Source organism: Maylandia zebra, linkage group LG18, assembly GCF_041146795.1.
Source record: "Maylandia zebra isolate NMK-2024a linkage group LG18, Mzebra_GT3a, whole genome shotgun sequence".
NCBI classification, from domain to species: Eukaryota; Metazoa; Chordata; class Actinopteri; order Cichliformes; family Cichlidae; genus Maylandia; species Maylandia zebra.
In genome coordinates this window covers 36,030,481-36,048,947 of record NC_135184.1, presented here as the reverse complement: position 1 = coordinate 36,048,947, position 18,467 = coordinate 36,030,481, and the positions used below count along the sequence as shown (strand labels likewise).

Genomic DNA, 18,467 nt, shown 5'->3' with positions numbered 1-18,467 from the left:
AGTGCTGAATTATTATTTTTTTGGTGGGGGTTGTTTCAAATTAAATTGTGATGCTGTGTTATATTAGAAATGTCCAGACTTTAAACAACACCATAACATGTTTGGAAATGTTCATGGGCACAAAGATAACAGAAGGCTGCTCTACCAGAACGCTAACTGGGCATTTGTGCTTTCAGTTTATGAATTTGACAGAACAATTATATTTACCAAAATCAATTAGTCATTTGTGAAGATCAAGCAAAGAAGATCATGAGCTCAGTGCTGTCACTCTTTTCTTTCTTCTCATAGTGCCTTTATCTTTCTTTTCAGATCCCACGGAGGTTCCTCGCTGGAGGAAGGTCGTATTCCACGGCGTCACGCTTCCATCCACGCCTCGATGGACTCAACCCGGTCCAAACAGCTGCTCAGCCAATGGAAGAACAAGAACGACAACAGGAAACTGTCTCTGCAGGTGATAGACGGTATCAGGCCAGCCTCCTCTTCATCTCCTCAGAGGAACATGGAGCTGCGCTGCTCCTCTGAGCCGTCTGCCATGGGTCTGGAGGTGGAGCTCCGCGGTGGGACCCACCTGCCTATAGCCACAGGCCAGGAAGCTGAGCTGCGTGCTGGGGCGCACATCCCAGTTCAGTACATGAAACTAGCAGCTAGCTCTGTTCCTATGGCCAATCATAATCATCTGTCCCATAATGGGAGCACTGCAGTGACTGGTGGGGCCAGAGTATCTATCCAGTCCCGACCTGGATCCTCTCAGCTAGTTCATATCCCAGAGGAGGAAAATCCCACCAGCAAGGATCAGGAGAGTGAATCCGAGGACAGCATCATGGACGGGGGTGGGTCAGTGAGAGAAAAGTGGCTGAGAGTGACGGAGAAGACCACCATCCCTTGCAGGCCTCTCAGTGCTGGAGGACAGCCACGTCTCATGCAGGTTTGTAACTTCTTTGACTTCTTTCTTTAAACGTGGACAGAACCAGGACAGTGACGTGTAGCAGGGTAGAGCTGCATTAGTCCAGGCAGGAGATCACAAGCACCACAGACGCCTTCCTACAGGAATCTACAGGGACTCATTTGAACAGCAGTATGGTTGCTGTTGACTGACAGCTCTTAATGCCATCCTTTACTTGTAATATACGTTTGTCCAGGCTTCAGTTGATGTTACCTGGCAGGATACAGTGTGTGCTTCCTCCTCAGACCACAAGGGGAACGTTTGTCTGTTACAGTCTTCCAAACCATCAACGTGTCTTTTAGACCCCATTCCCACAAAACTGCTCAAAGAAGTCCTGCCATTAATTAATGCTTCGATCTTAAATATGATCAACCTATCTCTAATGATCGGCTATGTACCACAGGCCTTCAAGCTGGCTGTAGTTAAACCTTTACTCAAAAAGCATCTCTAGACCCAGCAGTCTTAGCTAATTATAGGCCAATCTCCAACCTTCCTTTATATCAAACATCCTTGAAAGAGTAGTTGTCAAACAGCTAACAGATCATCTGCAGAGGTTTATTTGAAGAGTTTCAGTCAGGTTTCAGAGCTCATCACAGCACAGAAACAGCTTTAGTGAAGGTTACAAATGATCTTCTTATGGCCTCTGACAGTGGACTCATCTCTGTGCTTGTCCTGCTAGACCTCAGTGCAGCGTTCGATACTGTCGACCATAATATCCTATTAGAGCGATTAGAACATGCTGTAGGTATTACAGGTACTGTGCTGCAGTGGTTTGTATCATATCTATCTAATAGACTCCAGTTTGTGCATGTAAATGGAGAGTCCTCTTCACACACTGAGGTTAATTATGGAGTTCCACAGGGTTCAGTGCTAGGACCAATTCTGTTTACATTATACATGCTTCCCTTAGGCAGCATCATTAGAAGACATAGCATACATTTACACTGCTATGCAGATGACACCCAGCTCTATCTGTCCATGAAGCCAGATAACGCACACCAATGAGTTAAACTGCAGGAATGTCTTAAAGACATAAAGACCTGGATGGCCGCTAACTTTCTGCTTCTTAATTCAGATCAAACTGAGGTTATTGTACTCGGCCCTGAAAAGCTTAGAAATATGGTATCTAACCAGATTCTTACTCTGGATGGCATTACCTTGGTCTCCAGTAACGCTGTGAGGAACCTTGGAATCATTTTTGACCAGGACATGTCCTTCAATGCACATATTAAACAAATATGTAAGACTGCGTTCTTCCATTTGTGCAACATCTCTAAAGTTAGAAATATCCTGTCTCAGAGTGACGCTGAAAAACTAGTTCATGCATTTATTACTTCCAGGCTGGACTACTGTAATTCATTATTATCAGGATGTCCAAAAAACTCCCTGAAAAGCCTTCAGCTAATCCAAAATGCTGCAGCAAGAGTCCTGACAGCGACTAGAAAGAGAGAGCAGATTTCTCCTGTTTTGGCTTCCCTTCATTGGCTTCCTGTTAAATCCAGGATTCAAAATCCTGCTCCTCACATACAAGGTCTTAAATAATCAGGCCCCATCTTATCTTAATGACCTTGTAGTACCATATCACCCTATTAGAGCACTTCGCTCTCGCTCTGCAGGCCTACTTGTTGTTCCTAGAGTATTTAAAAGTAGAATGGGAGGCAGAGCCTTCAGTTTTCAGGCCCCTCTTCTGTGGAACCAGCTTCCAGTTTGGATTCAGGAGACAGACACTATCTCTACTTTCAAGATTAGGCTTCAAACTTTCCTTTTTGCTAAAGCATATAGTTAGGGCTGGACCAGGTGACCCTGAATCCTCCCTTAGTTATGCTGCAATAGACGTAGGCTGCCGGGGATTCCCATGATGCACTGGGTGTTTCTTCTTCACTCACTATGTGTTAACAGACCTCTCTGCACTGAATCATATCTGTTATTAACCTCTGTCTCTCTTCCACAGCATGTCTTTATCCTGTCTTCCTTCTCTCACCCCAACCGGTCACAGCAGATGGCCCCGCCCCTCCCTGAGCCTGGTTCTGCCGGAGGTTTCTTCCTGTTAAAAGGGAGTTTTTCCTTCCCACTGTCGCCAAAGTGCTGCTCATAGGGGGTCATATGATTGTTGGCTTTTCTCTGTATCTACTGTACACTATAAAGCGCCTTGAGGCGACTTGTGTTGTGAGATTGAATCTTCTGCAGATGATGCCTGGGGTGCCCTGAACCAGCCCCCATCCTGTATTAATGGCACACTTATTGTCTGGAGGCACACAGAGCTTCTCTGTGGAGAGCACAGAGAGTCTGTCACCTTTTCACCGTGTGCTTGCTCCAAGGGGAACTTTCTGTACACTGTAAGGTCTTCACCAAGGTTGGGCGAATATATCGACAACAGGCTGAGCCTTTCATTGGTTTTACACGAGCGATTTATTTATTTATTTGTCCATGAGTAAGTTTGCTAATAATGTTGGTTGAAGCCAAGAGAAGCAGTCAACAGAAAATATAATAGCGCTGTTTTAACGGCGCCCTCCTCAGACTGCGTCTAAATGCAGTGATTGAAAGAACGGCAGCAGCCTGCGTTCAGAAAAAAACAAAATCATTTGATTGAAATAAAAAACCCAATAATGAGGGAAACAAAGACAAACTGGCTTCTTTTTCCACTATAACCCTGTTTATCTGTCTTACACACTCAAACAACAAATACAAAATTAAACAAAAAGTATCACACTCCACATGTTCACAGTCAGCATGCAGTACTCTGCATTTATTGGTTTCTTTGTGCTTGTGTGTTTGAATAACATTTGTGCTACATTCGAATGAATGATAACTACGACAACATGAGAAGATATAAAGAGAGTTCCATCAAAAACACTGGTCGTCATCTTTGACCAAACACACAGTTAATGTAGTTTCTTGTTTTCCAATAATCTTTAAACCTTCAGTTTGACACAATCCTGAGTTGTCTCATAAGGGAAACAAAAAGCTTCAGTTTGTAAAGCTGTCACATGGATTCCTCGTTGGTTTAAAAATAAAAAAGTAACAGTGCTTTATTACAGTGCTGGTGCGTTGCATCATGAGAGCCGCGGCTGCTGAGAAGCTGACACGGTCGTGCTTCTTAGACCTGTTTTCCAAGTGTGGAGAAGTTCACGTTACACTGCCTGTCTCTTATTTTCCAGGTCATAGCCTTATCTAAACAACAGGGTCTGCTTCACTCTCCTCGGTCAGAGGACGGTGGCAGCACTGTCAGTTGCACCGGATCCATTCGGTACCGAGCCCTGACAGACCAGGATCCATCTCCACCCGCTTCCACCACTGGAGCCGTGGGAGGAGGTCTGTACTTCTAATAGCGCAGATTCAGCCGACTGCTCATCAGTGAAACACAATGACTCGTAAATCATCCAAATTCTACTTTTAATTGAAAACAGTACAAGACAACATGTGACACTGAAACATTTTAAATGTAAACTCATTTGGATTTTGATCCCAGCAGCAGCTTTAAAAAACCTTTCCCTGCTTCCTTTAACCTCCCCAGGTCCTAGTTTGGAGACGCTGTGTGCAGTTTGGACCGTTTTTGATTTGATATTTAAAGTGTTTGTGCTCTTAAAAGCCTCTAAATGAAATCCCACAATGCATTTTGGGATTTGAGTTTTTTTGCTAAAAGAGTTTCCATTTGGGTCCAACCAAATTTAAAAGAAACAGGACATGTTTAGAGTGCTGATGAACCAAATCCTCAAGCTAGATGGGTTAAAGAGCAAAGGAAGAGAAGGTGATATTTATAAAAAATAAAATAAACAAGCTACAAAAAGAATAACACAGAATTAAGTACAGTATAATAATGATAAGCAGACTAAAACTGTGTGTAGTGCTGGCTCTGACCCTAACTGTGTAATGGCGTGACTTTAGGATCTGAATCCATGAATACGACAAGACTTCTTCGGTTGGCTGGTTTGAGACACACTTTGTTAGTTGGGGTGGGTTTAAAAATTAATTTAATCAAACGTGAAGCATAGTTTGGATCTTCTTTTGTTGCTGATTCAGTGAATTTTGGTCAGAGTGACGAAACCTGCAGCATCAGAGTCTGTGAGCTGTCGGCTTCCAGCCCCGACGGCGTGTCCGTGTTCGTGCCGTCGCTCTTTGTGTTCACGTCTTTCTGCAGACTCCGTTTACCTGCTCGTTAATCGTTTGGTGTTTGAGCTCTTTGGTGGTTGTTCACATAGTTTTGTGAGCTTTACACTGAAATTCTGCTGTTTCTGGCAAAATACATTCATATTGTAGCATATATTTATATTGGATTTTTACATGATTTAAAAATCGATATTGCATTATTCAAACTCAAATCAATTTGAATCGGGAAATAGTTTTGTTTTTAAACCCACTCCTGGAAATCAGTGACCATAGCCAGCCCTGTTGTTAGTAACTGGAGCTGGAACAAATGTGTAGTTCTCAGAATTGTTTCTTATTTCTCCGTCTAACAAAAGGACACATCCCATCATTGGGCTGGTGCATCCCTGTGAGCACCTACAGTAACACATTTTGCTGTTCATACTTTTCTGGCTCGTACTTACATCCTTGTTGATGATTCAGTTCGCTGAATACTTGCTTGCTCTTCTAGGGGGAGGTTTGGAGAGAACTGGGAGTATCGTTCGTGTTGAAGCCCACCCAGAGTCCAGATCAAACAAACCAATAGTGAAACCTCCGAGCACTGATGGAAGCGGCTCCTGGCGATGGAGACCACCAGAACAAAGAGCTTCCCTTCGGCAGTCGGCTTTCAACCTCAATGACCTGAACAGACACACGGACAGCTGCGATTCGCTGAAGGACGGTGGATCGGTGGATGGGAGGAGGAGTGTCATGGGGACAGAAACAGAGAGCGATGGGGGTGGGGACGCAGGGGGCAGTGGAATGGGAGGAGGAGGAGGTGTCTACACCAGCCATCCACATGTTGTGCACCCGTTACATCCCTTACATCCAAATAATCCCAACAACTACCAGCACCTCAGTTTTAATCCTAACAATTCCAATAATCCCAGTTTTAACAACGCTCACGCTAACTTTAATCCTCCTTCTAACAACTCGAACATGCCGTTCACACCCACTGCCACCTTTGCTCCTCCCTTCCACCCCCACCCTCAAGCAGTCACCACTATCAGGGTTACACCAGTGGAGGCGACAGCTGCCAGCAGTGACGGCGGCTCGGACTGCCAGTCGGTTGCCTCATCCAGCCGTGAATCCACCTTGAGAAGGAAGAGCAGCAGCAACATGGTCCACGTCCAGGATCGAGGGCCTACCCCTGAATTCCACAACAACCACCGCCTTTGTGATGACGGCAACCGCCTTGACAACGAAAGCAGCAACCGCTTTCACGAAAACCTGCGAAGCTTTCAAGAGAACCCCATTCACCCCAACCACCCCAACAGGCAGCTGCAGGGAGTGTTTGGGCGTCCAAGCCCCACCCCTCCCCCTACTTTACCCCGCCCAATCCTGACTCACACTCCCCCGCCTACTTTTGGGCTGGCCTATAAAGAATAGCATGTTCAGTGTGAGTTATCCATCTATAACTACAATTATAAAAACAAGTAAACCATTCTAGACCAATGGGACGTTTCTGGAGATGATGTGAACAATCTGCTTACCACCTGCAGCCAATAGGACATGGTAAAAGACATTCACACGTTCTCAAATGACCAATCAGGCTACAGTAGATGGCCACTTTTGTCCAGCTTATTAAATTCTGTTAGCAGTAGGTTAGAGATCGACTTGGGTTCACAGGCCATAGACGTCGAGTCATGACTGCTCCCAGTTTGCTCCTGGTCAACATACAAGGAGTCGGTTGGACTGAGTTTGAGTCAACATTTCTTCTTATTTTACTACATATTTACATATTTTTATCACGTATCGCTACACTTGCTTCGTAGGCACAAAGATAAGAGGCTTAAATAAACTGCTGGTCTACGCTGGTATTATTACCCTGCCAGTGAGGACAGATTCACACTAATGACTCGCTTTTCTCTGGCTACAAAGCTCAGCTAAAACAGGGGTGACATTTCTACACATCCACGTTTTTGTCACACACAGGTAACATCGAACATCGTAACCACATGCCCTTAGATGGAAATTTGTATTCAAAGCCTATAACTGTGATTGTGTTTGTACATAAGAGTGTGGGCAGCCACAGGGGAAATTAAATCCACGGTCTTAATTATGTCTGGACTGCAAAGAGTCCCTTCTGGGTAATAACAATATATCTTATTTGATGGTGGTATTGTGTTTGTGTTGAATAAGAACAATATCAAGGGGCATATATGGTGTTTAGATACTAAAACAAGCACTTTTTCTCATGCTGTGTTTTATTGGTGCGCAGTGTATAAATGATTCTTACTGTGTGGTAGTTGTACTGACACACGCAGCATCGCCTGCACAAAGGAAGTTCATTCGTTTCCTGTTCTTTAGTTTGATTTCCCAGCTTTATGACTTGGTATTACAGCCACTCTAAGGACGAAACATGGAGTCATTACAGAATAAAGTTGGAACGGTTATGAGATAAAGTTTTATACGAAAATGTTTTATGATGAAAAAGATAATAATTATACGAGCACGCTGAAGTAACAGTGAGGATTTGTACTTTAAAGTGAAGAACGAGTAAATATAAGTGAAATGCCACTTTGTTCCGTTTTCAAAGGAAATCAGAATATTTTAAGAGAAAAAGACTAAAAAGTAAAAAGTGTACAGTATAATTAAAATGTAATTATCATAATTTAAATAACATTTTCAGGAAAAGGTCAAACTCTTAAAATAATCAAATGTAATTTTATTATATATGTTATTTTCAAAACATATAAATGATAAAAGATAAAATATTTCCATTAATAATACTTTATTATTTTACAAATAAATCACCCATTATCGAAGATTTTTAAAAAAACGTTGGGAATAAACCAGAGAAAGGTTTTAAAAATTCTTTTTTTAACACTTCCCTGCTCTCTGTTCACATATTTATTATTTATTTTTTATAATGTTTCGCAGTTGTGGAAATATGAAATGAAAACTTTGTTTTTATCTCATACTCTCAAATACTTTAATACTTGCATGTGTGGGTGAATTCATAGAGTATAGACAGTATTATTATTATTATTATTACTTTTTTCACTCAGTCATTGATGTCAGTGGAAAAAAAGTGTTTTTGTTGTTGTTGTTTTCTTTTTAAATGTATAGATTGCCAGTTAGAAGAATATTTAATAGACATTTTCTTAACCCAGTGTTTACATTGTTCAATAAACTTTGTGCCCAAGTGCCATCAAAGAAAAGTCCTGTAGCTGTAGGCGAGTCACATAGATACCACGTGTTTGTGCAGGACTCTACTTTGTTTATCTTGATGAGAATCTGCCTAGAAACAGCAAAGTGACGTTGGGATTGTGAAAACATTCAGAAAGCACCAACATGTGCGGTGGGTGATTTCCAGCTGCTGTGCTGTGTAGATATCTATATACTTTCTGTACGTGTTTGCTTGTGCTCCAGTATTTCTTTGCTTATTGCAGCTGTCAGTGCAGTGAATGATAACGTTTGATGCTACTGGAAAGACTGGGCCTGTCGAGCTGTTTTTAAATGGTCAAGCGAGCTTTAGTAATATAGTAAATTTCAAAACAAAAGTTGACATAAATCGCTTTCAGTCAAAGATCTGTGACATGCTAACCACATAAGCACAATGGAAATCAGTGCAAGGCGAACTAAGGAGGAAGTAGAGGAGCTTGATAGGAATCACGAGGGAACCTCAGAAGATTATGGCAGAGGACTAATATGAAAGATACTTTTAGTTGTTACCCAACCAACAGACAACTTGAATGTACCCTGATCAAGAAGCACCAGTTTGATGATTTCCCGGCCGCTGAAGTCATTTTTGTGTTTCGGTTGTTTGTTCGAATTCTTTTCAGCTGGTTTTTTGTTGTTTTTGTTTTTTCGAGACCAGCTAAAGATGTTGTGTAAATTTGAAATGGTGTGTAAGTTGTGGAGGGTTCTAGCATTAAAGAGACACTTGTTAACAAATGCATGTTTATTTGGGCCAATTGAAATATCAGAAGTGAAAGATATTTCTGAACACAGTGAATGATGCAGCTATAAAAGACAGCGTGCTGACTGACGGACGCATCACTGTCCTCGTCTCTGGATCGCCAATAAAAACACAAATATATTCTGATTCCCTGGAGGTAGGGTTAGAGTTGTCCCTGAGAATGCCTTCGACTGCAGTTACTATCAGTTCTTTGATCTTCTGGTAATCGTTTTGTCTCTTTGCTATGAAAGATTTAATCTGGTAGGTATTTCCCACTAACTGAGCCCTGCAGTTCATTTCAGCAGTGGAAGTTAACTAAGTTTCTAGGTAAGCAGCAGTTGGTGAGCAGTGTATGCATGTGTTTTTAGCTCAGAAGGTTTGGTGAAGTTTGTAAGGCTTAAAAAAATTCATTTTTTTCTACTGCTTTACAAGTTTACAGGTAACTTTGTCCTGTTAATGGGAGAATGCAGAGTGGACGTACACGTATGAAACTGCAGCCAGAACACGTGTAGAATTGTTCCGACATGTTTGTGGTTCGTGCTCTGCATGTGATTCCAGTTCAGCTGCGTTTGACACGAATGCTGTGAGCGGCATGAGACAATGTTGATCTCTGTGTACAGGCCTGGAAAGAGAACAGTTTAAAGTGAGAGCAGGTGAAGAGTCACTTTGACTCGCCAAAAACCCAAAAGCCCAAATATTTCAAAGTGAACGTTTGCATTCTAAACATTTTATACTTGTGTGTCGCTTGGATGGAGTGAAACGGGCTGTGATAGTTGTGGAACAGAAAAATTGGTTTATGATTTGTGCTTGAAGGACAATTTGGAGTTTTATTAAGCTCTGGCAGGGACGTCATTCTGCATCTTAACATTCATAACTTGTGACTGGAGGTCATAAATGATTCTCATCTGGTTTTTTAAGCATTTGTATATTTCTAATATGAATATTTCTAAACACTTCTACTTCATTTTATCATTGTTACGATGTACAGTTTGATACTGGAGGAGTTTGGATGATGATACTGAAAAGCACATGTTGTCAGTTGATGAAGGTGAAGGACTTTGAGAGTCTGGGGATTCGATTTAAAGTCTGAAGCACACAACGACCTGCACCTATGCTCAGATGTAGTTGGAGTGTAATTTGGAACAACATGGAATTGTTTCAAATAACATGGAATAATACAGTAATGATGTGGATAATCCCCCTGCCAATCGTGCACATGGTGTCATGGTGAGCCCAAGAACTAGAACTGTACAAGCCAAGTGTCCCTGCACCTGATCATTACTGTCACCGAAGCAGCTGCCAGGCTCCTCTTTATGCTCTGCGCGGATTTCTGGTTCTAATAATAACTTCATATAACAACAAGGGTTTTTTCTTTTTTTGCACCATCAGCCTTAATTTATAGTACAGTATAAAATCTCTGTAGAGCCATAGTGGGCCATGGTATGTGCTGTTCAAATATGCTGTGTTTGCACTGAATATTACAGCCAAGCAGACCAAAGCCAGTTTTTCAGGTCTGTGTTGCTTTAGTGTGTAGTTATGTTGTGGGTAGGTGCACAGTGCAAATTACAGCATACACTACAGTGTTGGTACATGGCTCAGTACTATGAATCAGTAGGCATGGTTTCACATGACCTGTTACTAATCGTGTTCACTGAAAGTAATATTTGAAGCGCTTCTCACAACTTATGTCAAAGTTGCAACCTTACAGTGTTAATTTGAGCTTACCTCTGTGTGTCACCATGGTGTGGAGTGTGTTATCAGACTAGAGTCTTCAGTGCACAGCGATCTTTGGTTTGGGAGTAGTAACAGTTATTAGCTAAGGACACCAGGGTTGCAGGTTTTTTCAGCTAACAGCTACACGGGTAACCTTCTTACGCTATCCTGCCTGTTGTTACACGATGTATGGCCTGCTGTTTACAACACATCCACTGTGTTCATTTAACCATCTGGTGAAATTATGTCCTAAAAATGTTTGATACAATGTAAATTACCCATAACTGAAACTATTTAATAATTGTCTTATTTATAATTGTAGGGTTATTTTTGTCTTTTTTTTGTTCAATCTCTCTTGATAGATACAATGTATAGATATTTTATATTGTTGTGTGTGAATTTTTTATATCTGCTTGTAAAATTTGTGGCTAATTATCATCCGGTTGTTAAGTGATGACGTGTAAACCCTGCTTCCAGGTGCAAACTACACTGTGTTCATTAAGGCTTTTGTCGTTTTAACGTGTTGTAATGCTTTGGATCTTGTTCTGTTTAATCTGAACAAGCCCCTAAAAACAGTCAGTGATCACTGTCGGCCTCGCTGGGTTTTTATTAGCTCAACTACAGCTCGTCGGCTCACGGTTTACCAGACGCCACATATTTGAACAGGACAGAAAAGAATCACTTGTAGGCTGAGAAAGATTAGAATGTGTGCATGAAGCTGGGGACCAGGATGTTTTCACTACAAGTAATACAAACATGCAGCAGTAGTGCTGGGATGGATCATCTCAGATGGTCTCCTGGCTGAAGTTTGGTCTGTTTTCAGCATCTTTTTCCTGTCATGTGATTACATTTGTCTCTGCCCATCAGAGGCTCTCGCCGTAACTTTTACTGAGGAGAAAAAAGTTAGTGTTCATCCTCCAGCTTCACTGTGCTAATGCACTTATGTTATCATAACCATTGCTCTGTAGCTAGCCACCAGCATTATATAGCAGCTAGCCCAACTTCAGTAACCCTACAAACTGTTGTTTAGTCTTCTGTCTTCATTTATGTTGTAAGTAATAGGGTTAGGGGTTAGGGATTTCAGAAATCCCTCAGCCAAAACGTGGTGTATCATCTTTACTTGGACGCTAGTGAGCTAACTGCCTGCTAACTAACTTCATAAATCCTTTTTCATGGATTCCTGGATGTTAAACTTTATTGTGACACCTGGTAGAGCAGCCACACAGTTTGTAACTCTCAGTGATGCTGCAGTGTTTGAGTTTGGACCCGGAAACAGCTAATGATGTCAGACTTCAGAGGCAGATTGCTACCATGTGCACTCCTGTGAGTCAGTATGACCTACAAACAGGAGTCTCACACTATCACATGTTGGAAATCAGATTTTTTTTTCAGGATACTAAAAACATGAGTTACAAGTCAGTCAAAAAACCAGTTGCTGCAGTTAAATTCATCTTGTGATGCTTCAATCCCCACTGACGTCTAACGGTTAAAAAAAAATGTTGACACTGTGGTAACAGGCCATCTTATGACCTGCCTAAGAAAAATATAACAAAATTGTCTCTGGCTGAATGAAGAGCCTGTTTTATCAAATCCTGATACAACTGGTAACAGTTTGTTGTGCATATCTGACTTATTACTAAATTGTTTCATGGTTGCTACAAATATTTGCTTGCAAAATGTCAATAAAGACAGAGTTTTAACCACAGGTTGCTCCAGGCAACTTGTTTAGGGTTAGTTGTAGGTTTCAACAGAAGAGGGCCTGAAAACTGAAGGCTCTGCCTCCCATTCTACTTTTAAATACTCTAGGAACAACAAGTAGGCCTGCAGAGCGAGAGCAAAGTGCTCTAATAGGGTGATATGGTACTACAAGGTCATTAAGATAAGATGGGGCCTGATTATTTAAGACCTTGTATGTGAGGAGCAGGATTTTGAATTCTGGATTTAACAGGAAGCCAAAACAGGAGAAATCTGCTCTCTCTTTCTAGTCCCTGTCAGGACTCTTGCTGCAGCATTTTGGATTAGCTGAAGGCTTTTCAGGGAGTTTTTTGGACATCCTGATAATAATGAATTACAGTCGTCCAGCCTGGAAGTAATAAATGCATGAACTAGTTTTTCAGCGTCACTCTGAGACAGGATATTTCTAACTTTAGAGATGTTGCACAAATGGAAGAACGCAGTCTTACATATTTGTTTAATATGTGCATTGAAGGACATGTCCTGGTCAAAAATGACTCCAAGGTTCCTCACAGTGTTACTGGAGGCCAAGGTAATGCCATCCAGAGTAAGAATCTGCTTAGATACCATATTTCTAGGCTTTTCAGGGCCGAGTACAATAACCTCAGTTTGATCTGAATTAAGAAGCAGAAAGTTAGCGGCCATCCAGGTCTTTATGTCTTTAAGACATTCCTGCAGTTTAACTCATTGGTGTGTGTTATCTGGCTTCATGGACAGATAGAGCTGGGTGTCATCTGCATAGCAGTGTAAATGTATGCTATGTCTTCTAATGATGCTGCCTAAGGGAAGCATGTATAATGTAAACAGAATTGGTCCTAGCACTGAACCCTGTGGAACTCCATAATTAACCTCAGTGTGTGAAGAGGACTCTCCATTTACATGCACAAACTGGAGTCTATTAGATAGATATGATACAAACCACTGCAGCACAGTACCTGTAATACCTACAGCATGTTCTAATCGCTCTAATAGGATATTATGGTCGACAGTATCGAACGCTGCACTGAGGTCTAGCAGGACAAGCACAGAGATGAGTCCACTGTCAGAGGCCATAAGAAGATCATTTGTAACCTTCACTAAAGCTGTTTCTGTGATGAGCTCTGAAACCTGACTGAAACTCTTCAAATAAACCTCTGCAGATGATCTGTTAGCTGTTTGACAACTACTCTTTCAAGGATGTTTGATATAAAGGAAGGTTGGAGATTGGCCTATAATTAGCTAAGACTGCTGGGTCTAGAGATGCTTTTTGAGTAAAGGTTTAACTACAGCCAGCTTGAAGGCCTGTGGTACATAGCCGATCATTAGAGATAGGTTGATCATATTTAAGATCGAAGAATTAATTAATGGCAGGACTTCTTTGAGCAGTTTTGTAGGAATGGGGTCTAAAAGACACGTTGATGGTTTGGAGGAAGTAAAATCCCCAGTGTGCCCTGGAATGCTGTTGAAGCTCTACCAGCGATGGGAGCTGAGGATTTTGTGGACCGGGGTCTCTGCTGGGTGTTCCCACCCACACCCTCACCGTATGTTTAGGTGCAGCAGGTCTGCCCAGCTCCTCCCCCACCATCTGATGCAAGTCACCACTAGGTGATGATCAGTTGACAGCTCAGTCCCTCTCTTCACCCATGTGTCCAGAACATATGACCACAGGTCTGATTATACGATTACAAAAAGTGATCATCGACCTGCATAATAGAGCGTCCTGGTGCCACGTACACTTATGGAAACCCTTATTCGAACATGGTGTTTGTTGTGGACATGCTGTGGTTTGCACAGAAGTCCAGTAACAAGACACCGTTTGGGTTCGAATCACGCCGCTCCAGATCTCACTGTTGTTGCCTACATGAACATTAAAGTCTCCCTGTAGGACAAGTCAAGTCAAGTTTATTTATAAAGCACATTTAAAAACAACCGAGGCTGACCAAAGTGCTGTACAATAAAATACAAATATAAAATACAATAAAGGGGACAACAGGTGGAGCACTTTGAAGACCCCACCCCGAGACTCCAAGAAGGCGGGGTACTCTGAACTGTCGTTCAGCACAGATGACAGTCAAGATCTGTTTCCAAACCTGAACCCTCTCACCCACAGTTAATACCAAAATCCCCACCCCAGCCCACTGCCTCTCACCGAAGGCAATTCCAGACTAGGACAGAGTCCAGCCCCTCTCCAAGAGACTGGTTCCAGAGTCACCACTAGTGTCACACACTCAGGCTCCTTCCCAAACAGAAAGGTGAATACGCGTCCCAGTTGCCAGCCGGTAGGCGGGGATCAGTCCATATTTGGAAAAATATGTGTTTTTCACAAGACTCCAAGCTGGGGTGAAGTGGTGGTTAGCCAAGCTTCTTATAAAGTAGAGGAAAATAGCTGGCCTTTCCAGGGCTCATAAATCCTGTAACTTATATAAAGTGGACGATCAAAGTCTGTGTTCACAGAAATGTGGAAGGACTTTGTTAGTTAGTTCTTTTGGACAGGGAGGAAATAATGTCCTGTTTCCAGAGTTTCCTTCTTATTGAGGTTTAGACCACTTAGTGCTATTTTACTGTTCGTTCATTACACGAGCCCAGCAGGATCCAAATAAGCAATACCAAAACAAAACTGAAGCTGTAAAGTTATCTTAATCTTGTTATACTTTTAGGGTTTTTTCTATCAGATTTATAATAACTGGAAGATAAAAGATACTAGCTCTTTGTAATGACTGGCAGCAGCATTCATTTCCTGTTTCTATGCTGTACATAGACATTTGTATCTTTTTGCTCATCAGTAAATCTTCTATGCCAAACCGCAGTGTTAGGTTTGGGGTTTTAGCTCTGTGAAAATGCTAAAGTTTAGCATAGACCGCAAAATATTTTGAGCTCGGCCTGGAGACGCGGGCCTGCCTGAACTTTGTAGTGCTCATCATTCCAGTCTCCTCGTGTCATTCTAATATCCTCGGAAGCCAAGCTAACCAAGCTTCAATGAGCAGCTAGGATGAGCCAAGCGAGCACACTATCACTACCCACTTCCTCTTTTTCAGTTATTTTTATAATATAGTTAGGTTGGCTAGCAGCTAAAAAACTGTGAATTGATTGGCCAGTGCTCAGCCTTTCAGCATCAGCAATGCGAATCAGCACAGTTCACAACTCACAATTTGGCAGTGCGCTATGTCACCCCACTTAAAGTCAATAAGAGGCAAGAAAGTTAAAGCCTGAAACTCGAGTGACTCCTGCAGCTGTAGGGCACACTGACATCTGCACCAACCAGATAATCCACATGTCTACAAATCTTTCTGCAGCTAGCACCATCATTTCTAGATGACTGATGGAAAAGGCAGACATAGAATTTAATATCATAGAGAGAAACGGTGTCATGTTCTACATTCAGTGGACATGCTCACGTGTACATGGTATTGTACTGTATGTATACTGTGTGCATGTTTGCTGGGTGGTATGTTTCATGCTCTGTTTCTTTTATTGTTACAGCGTTGCCAAAACAAACAAACAAAAACAACAGCAACACATTTATTATATCATAATTAAACTATCCAGATTTTTATGGGAATAAGTTGCTATTCTTGAGATGACACGACATCGTCACTGTAAAGACGACCAACTTGAATATAAATGTGCGGTGTTCTTCTGGGAAGTTCAATCTTTGTAAAGGTGTGATTGTTGGTAAGCTGGTGTTTTTGTTGTGTCCTGTTTGATTCTGGATGCTCACATTAAACATAATGAGGTCATAGTATGTAGAGAAGGTACAAAAGCTCAGGCTGCAGAATCACAACATTAACACTGCTACTGAGAATAATCAGCATCATTTATAATTTTAGTATTATTTTCATGTGTTATTTGCTTTGTTGTGTCACATTAGTTAATGCTAAGTGCCAGTTCATGTGTGTTTTATTACCAAATCATTCCCATAACCTGCCTCTGAGACTAAATGTGAGCTCCATGTGAAGAGAATTACTGGACTTGTCGTATCTGTGACTGTAACAACACTTCTAATGAAAACAAGCTCTGATCTGGACTATAGGACTGTCTCTGTGTGCAAAGCAGGTCAATGTTAAGGGTCTGAGTGTATCAGAATGAACAGATATGAACTGAATTTGTAAAGAAGTGGAACATTGGCAGTTTGCTGATAATGATGTTCTGCAGTGGTGTCTCTGTAACTAAATAAAGCTTTGATATCACGCTGCTTGGCTTTCTTTTATTGTACTGGCCTGTTGATGCTGCATCTATAGGACACAACTGTTTCTGCCCACTTTGATTGATTGATTGGTAATTTATTTCAACATGTGAACAATATACAGGTACACTTTTCACAAACACAATGTGTAACAACATATTCAACAGGATGACCTTACCAGGGGTTCAGATACCACAGCAGAGAACTGGGCTCCAGTAACACTGAGAGGAATCTTGGAGTACTACCTTCGACTCCATTAAACCAATCTCAAGGAAAACCTTCATCTGCATGGTTTTCCAAAAAAGGACGCGTCTGTTATCCATCCTCATCCTCTTGATCTTCTGCACCTCACAGTAACCTAGTGTCCTTTGCTGCGAGGCTCTTTAAAACTGAACAGCTTTACTATGACTGCAAAAGAAAACACGTAAATATATATATATGCATGCATCATTGTGTTGTTTAGTAATAATATAATGTATACCATTCTATAAAATGAGCATTGATCATTTAAATACTGGAAGAACAAACTAGTGTTACCACTTTGTGAAACAGCAGCTGGCGACATGTGGGACTGAAAATTGCTGCACAAATCTGTTAAACACTTGATTTCTGCATAAATATCAGTTTTCTTTCTTATTGGTTAAATAATGAAGTGAGTGTGTTTTGTTATAGTTATTACTGTCTGGCAAAATGAGGCGGTGCAGTTGTGGTGGTGTGGAGAGGAAAGGGAATAGAAGCGCGTTTACAAGAGTGTTTCAGCCTGTTAACGGCTTATTGAGCGACAATAATAAGGCCTAGTTCGAACATTTAACATCCTGATCACTTGTGTGTGTGTGTGTTCCTGTCTAGCTATCTTTGTGAGGACCGAAATCTGCATTCTACTACACTTGTGAGAACCAACAGTCACTTGTGAGGACACACACACACCGGTCCTCACAAGTTTGAATGTAGTTTTAGTGTCAGCGTTACAGTTAGGTTATGGTTAGGTTTAAGGTAAGGGTTAGGCATTCATTTTTAATGGTTAGGGTAAGGGGCTAGGGAAAGCATTATGTCAATGAAGGTCCTCACTAAGATAGCTGAACGGGCTTGTGTGTGTGTCTGTGTGTGTGTGTGTGGAGCCCGGGTGGAGTGGAGTGGGAGCATGGGATGTTTACTGAGGATATTCTCCTGTTTGTGTGGAGTTACAGCATTAGGGAGCATGAAGAAGAAAAGGCAGCAGAGCAGTCAGCAGGAAAGTCAGACGGTTAGCGACCTGAATACACACACACACACACACACACACACACACACAACAGAGAGACAATGAAAGGAGGGAGTGAGGATGATGGCGATGGCTGGGTAATCATTTAAAACCATCTCACACTACATCCTGCTTCCTTTTACAGTAGCTCCTCGCCCTCCGTCTCGTCCTCCTCACTGCTGGTGCAACCTTGTAATCTCAGCTGAGTTTCCATGGTAATGCCATGAGGGAGAGGAGAGCAGATAGACTGGGGGTGGGTACTCGATACAGAGGGAAAGAGAGCGATCTGGGCTTTATTATACACTTCCATGCAGACATGCAGTGTGTGTGTGTTTATGCAGTATTTATATAGTGGGTCCAACATGTTACTTGTTATGTGTGTTTTTGCACAAAACACTGAAATATTCTGCAGACAAAACTTTGATTGGTTGGTCAGAAAGTCACCATGGCAACTATGCCAGAGAGCTCAGCATGAATGCAGCACACTGGAGCTCACACACACTAACGAATGCAAAATGGACGTGTGACCGACTCAGGGTTAGTCGACCAATCAGGATTTGTCCCCAGAAGGGAACTGCAGAGGCGTCTGTAGTGTGTGACAGTGATGCACATCAACCATGAGGACCAAAGACACAACTCTGCCTCTTTG

At 41.9% G+C, this 18,467-nt stretch overlaps 1 protein-coding gene across 2 annotated transcripts in view; it reads left to right on the top strand.

Moving 5' to 3' along the window:
- The window catches only part of LOC101472437 (phospholipid phosphatase-related protein type 4), an 84,088-nt gene extending 67,506 nt beyond the window's left edge, over positions 1–16,582 (top strand). For both annotated transcript variants that reach the window (XM_076877087.1, XM_004575218.5), the window contains exons 9-11: positions 310–925; positions 4,102–4,255; positions 5,538–16,582. In XM_076877087.1, coding sequence (XP_076733202.1) covers positions 310–925; positions 4,102–4,255; positions 5,538–6,454 — 1,687 coding nt within the window. In that variant the 3' untranslated portion in view covers positions 6,455–16,582. The remainder of the gene's footprint in view (positions 1–309; positions 926–4,101; positions 4,256–5,537) is intronic.
- Positions 16,583–18,467: the final 1,885 nt, after the last annotated feature.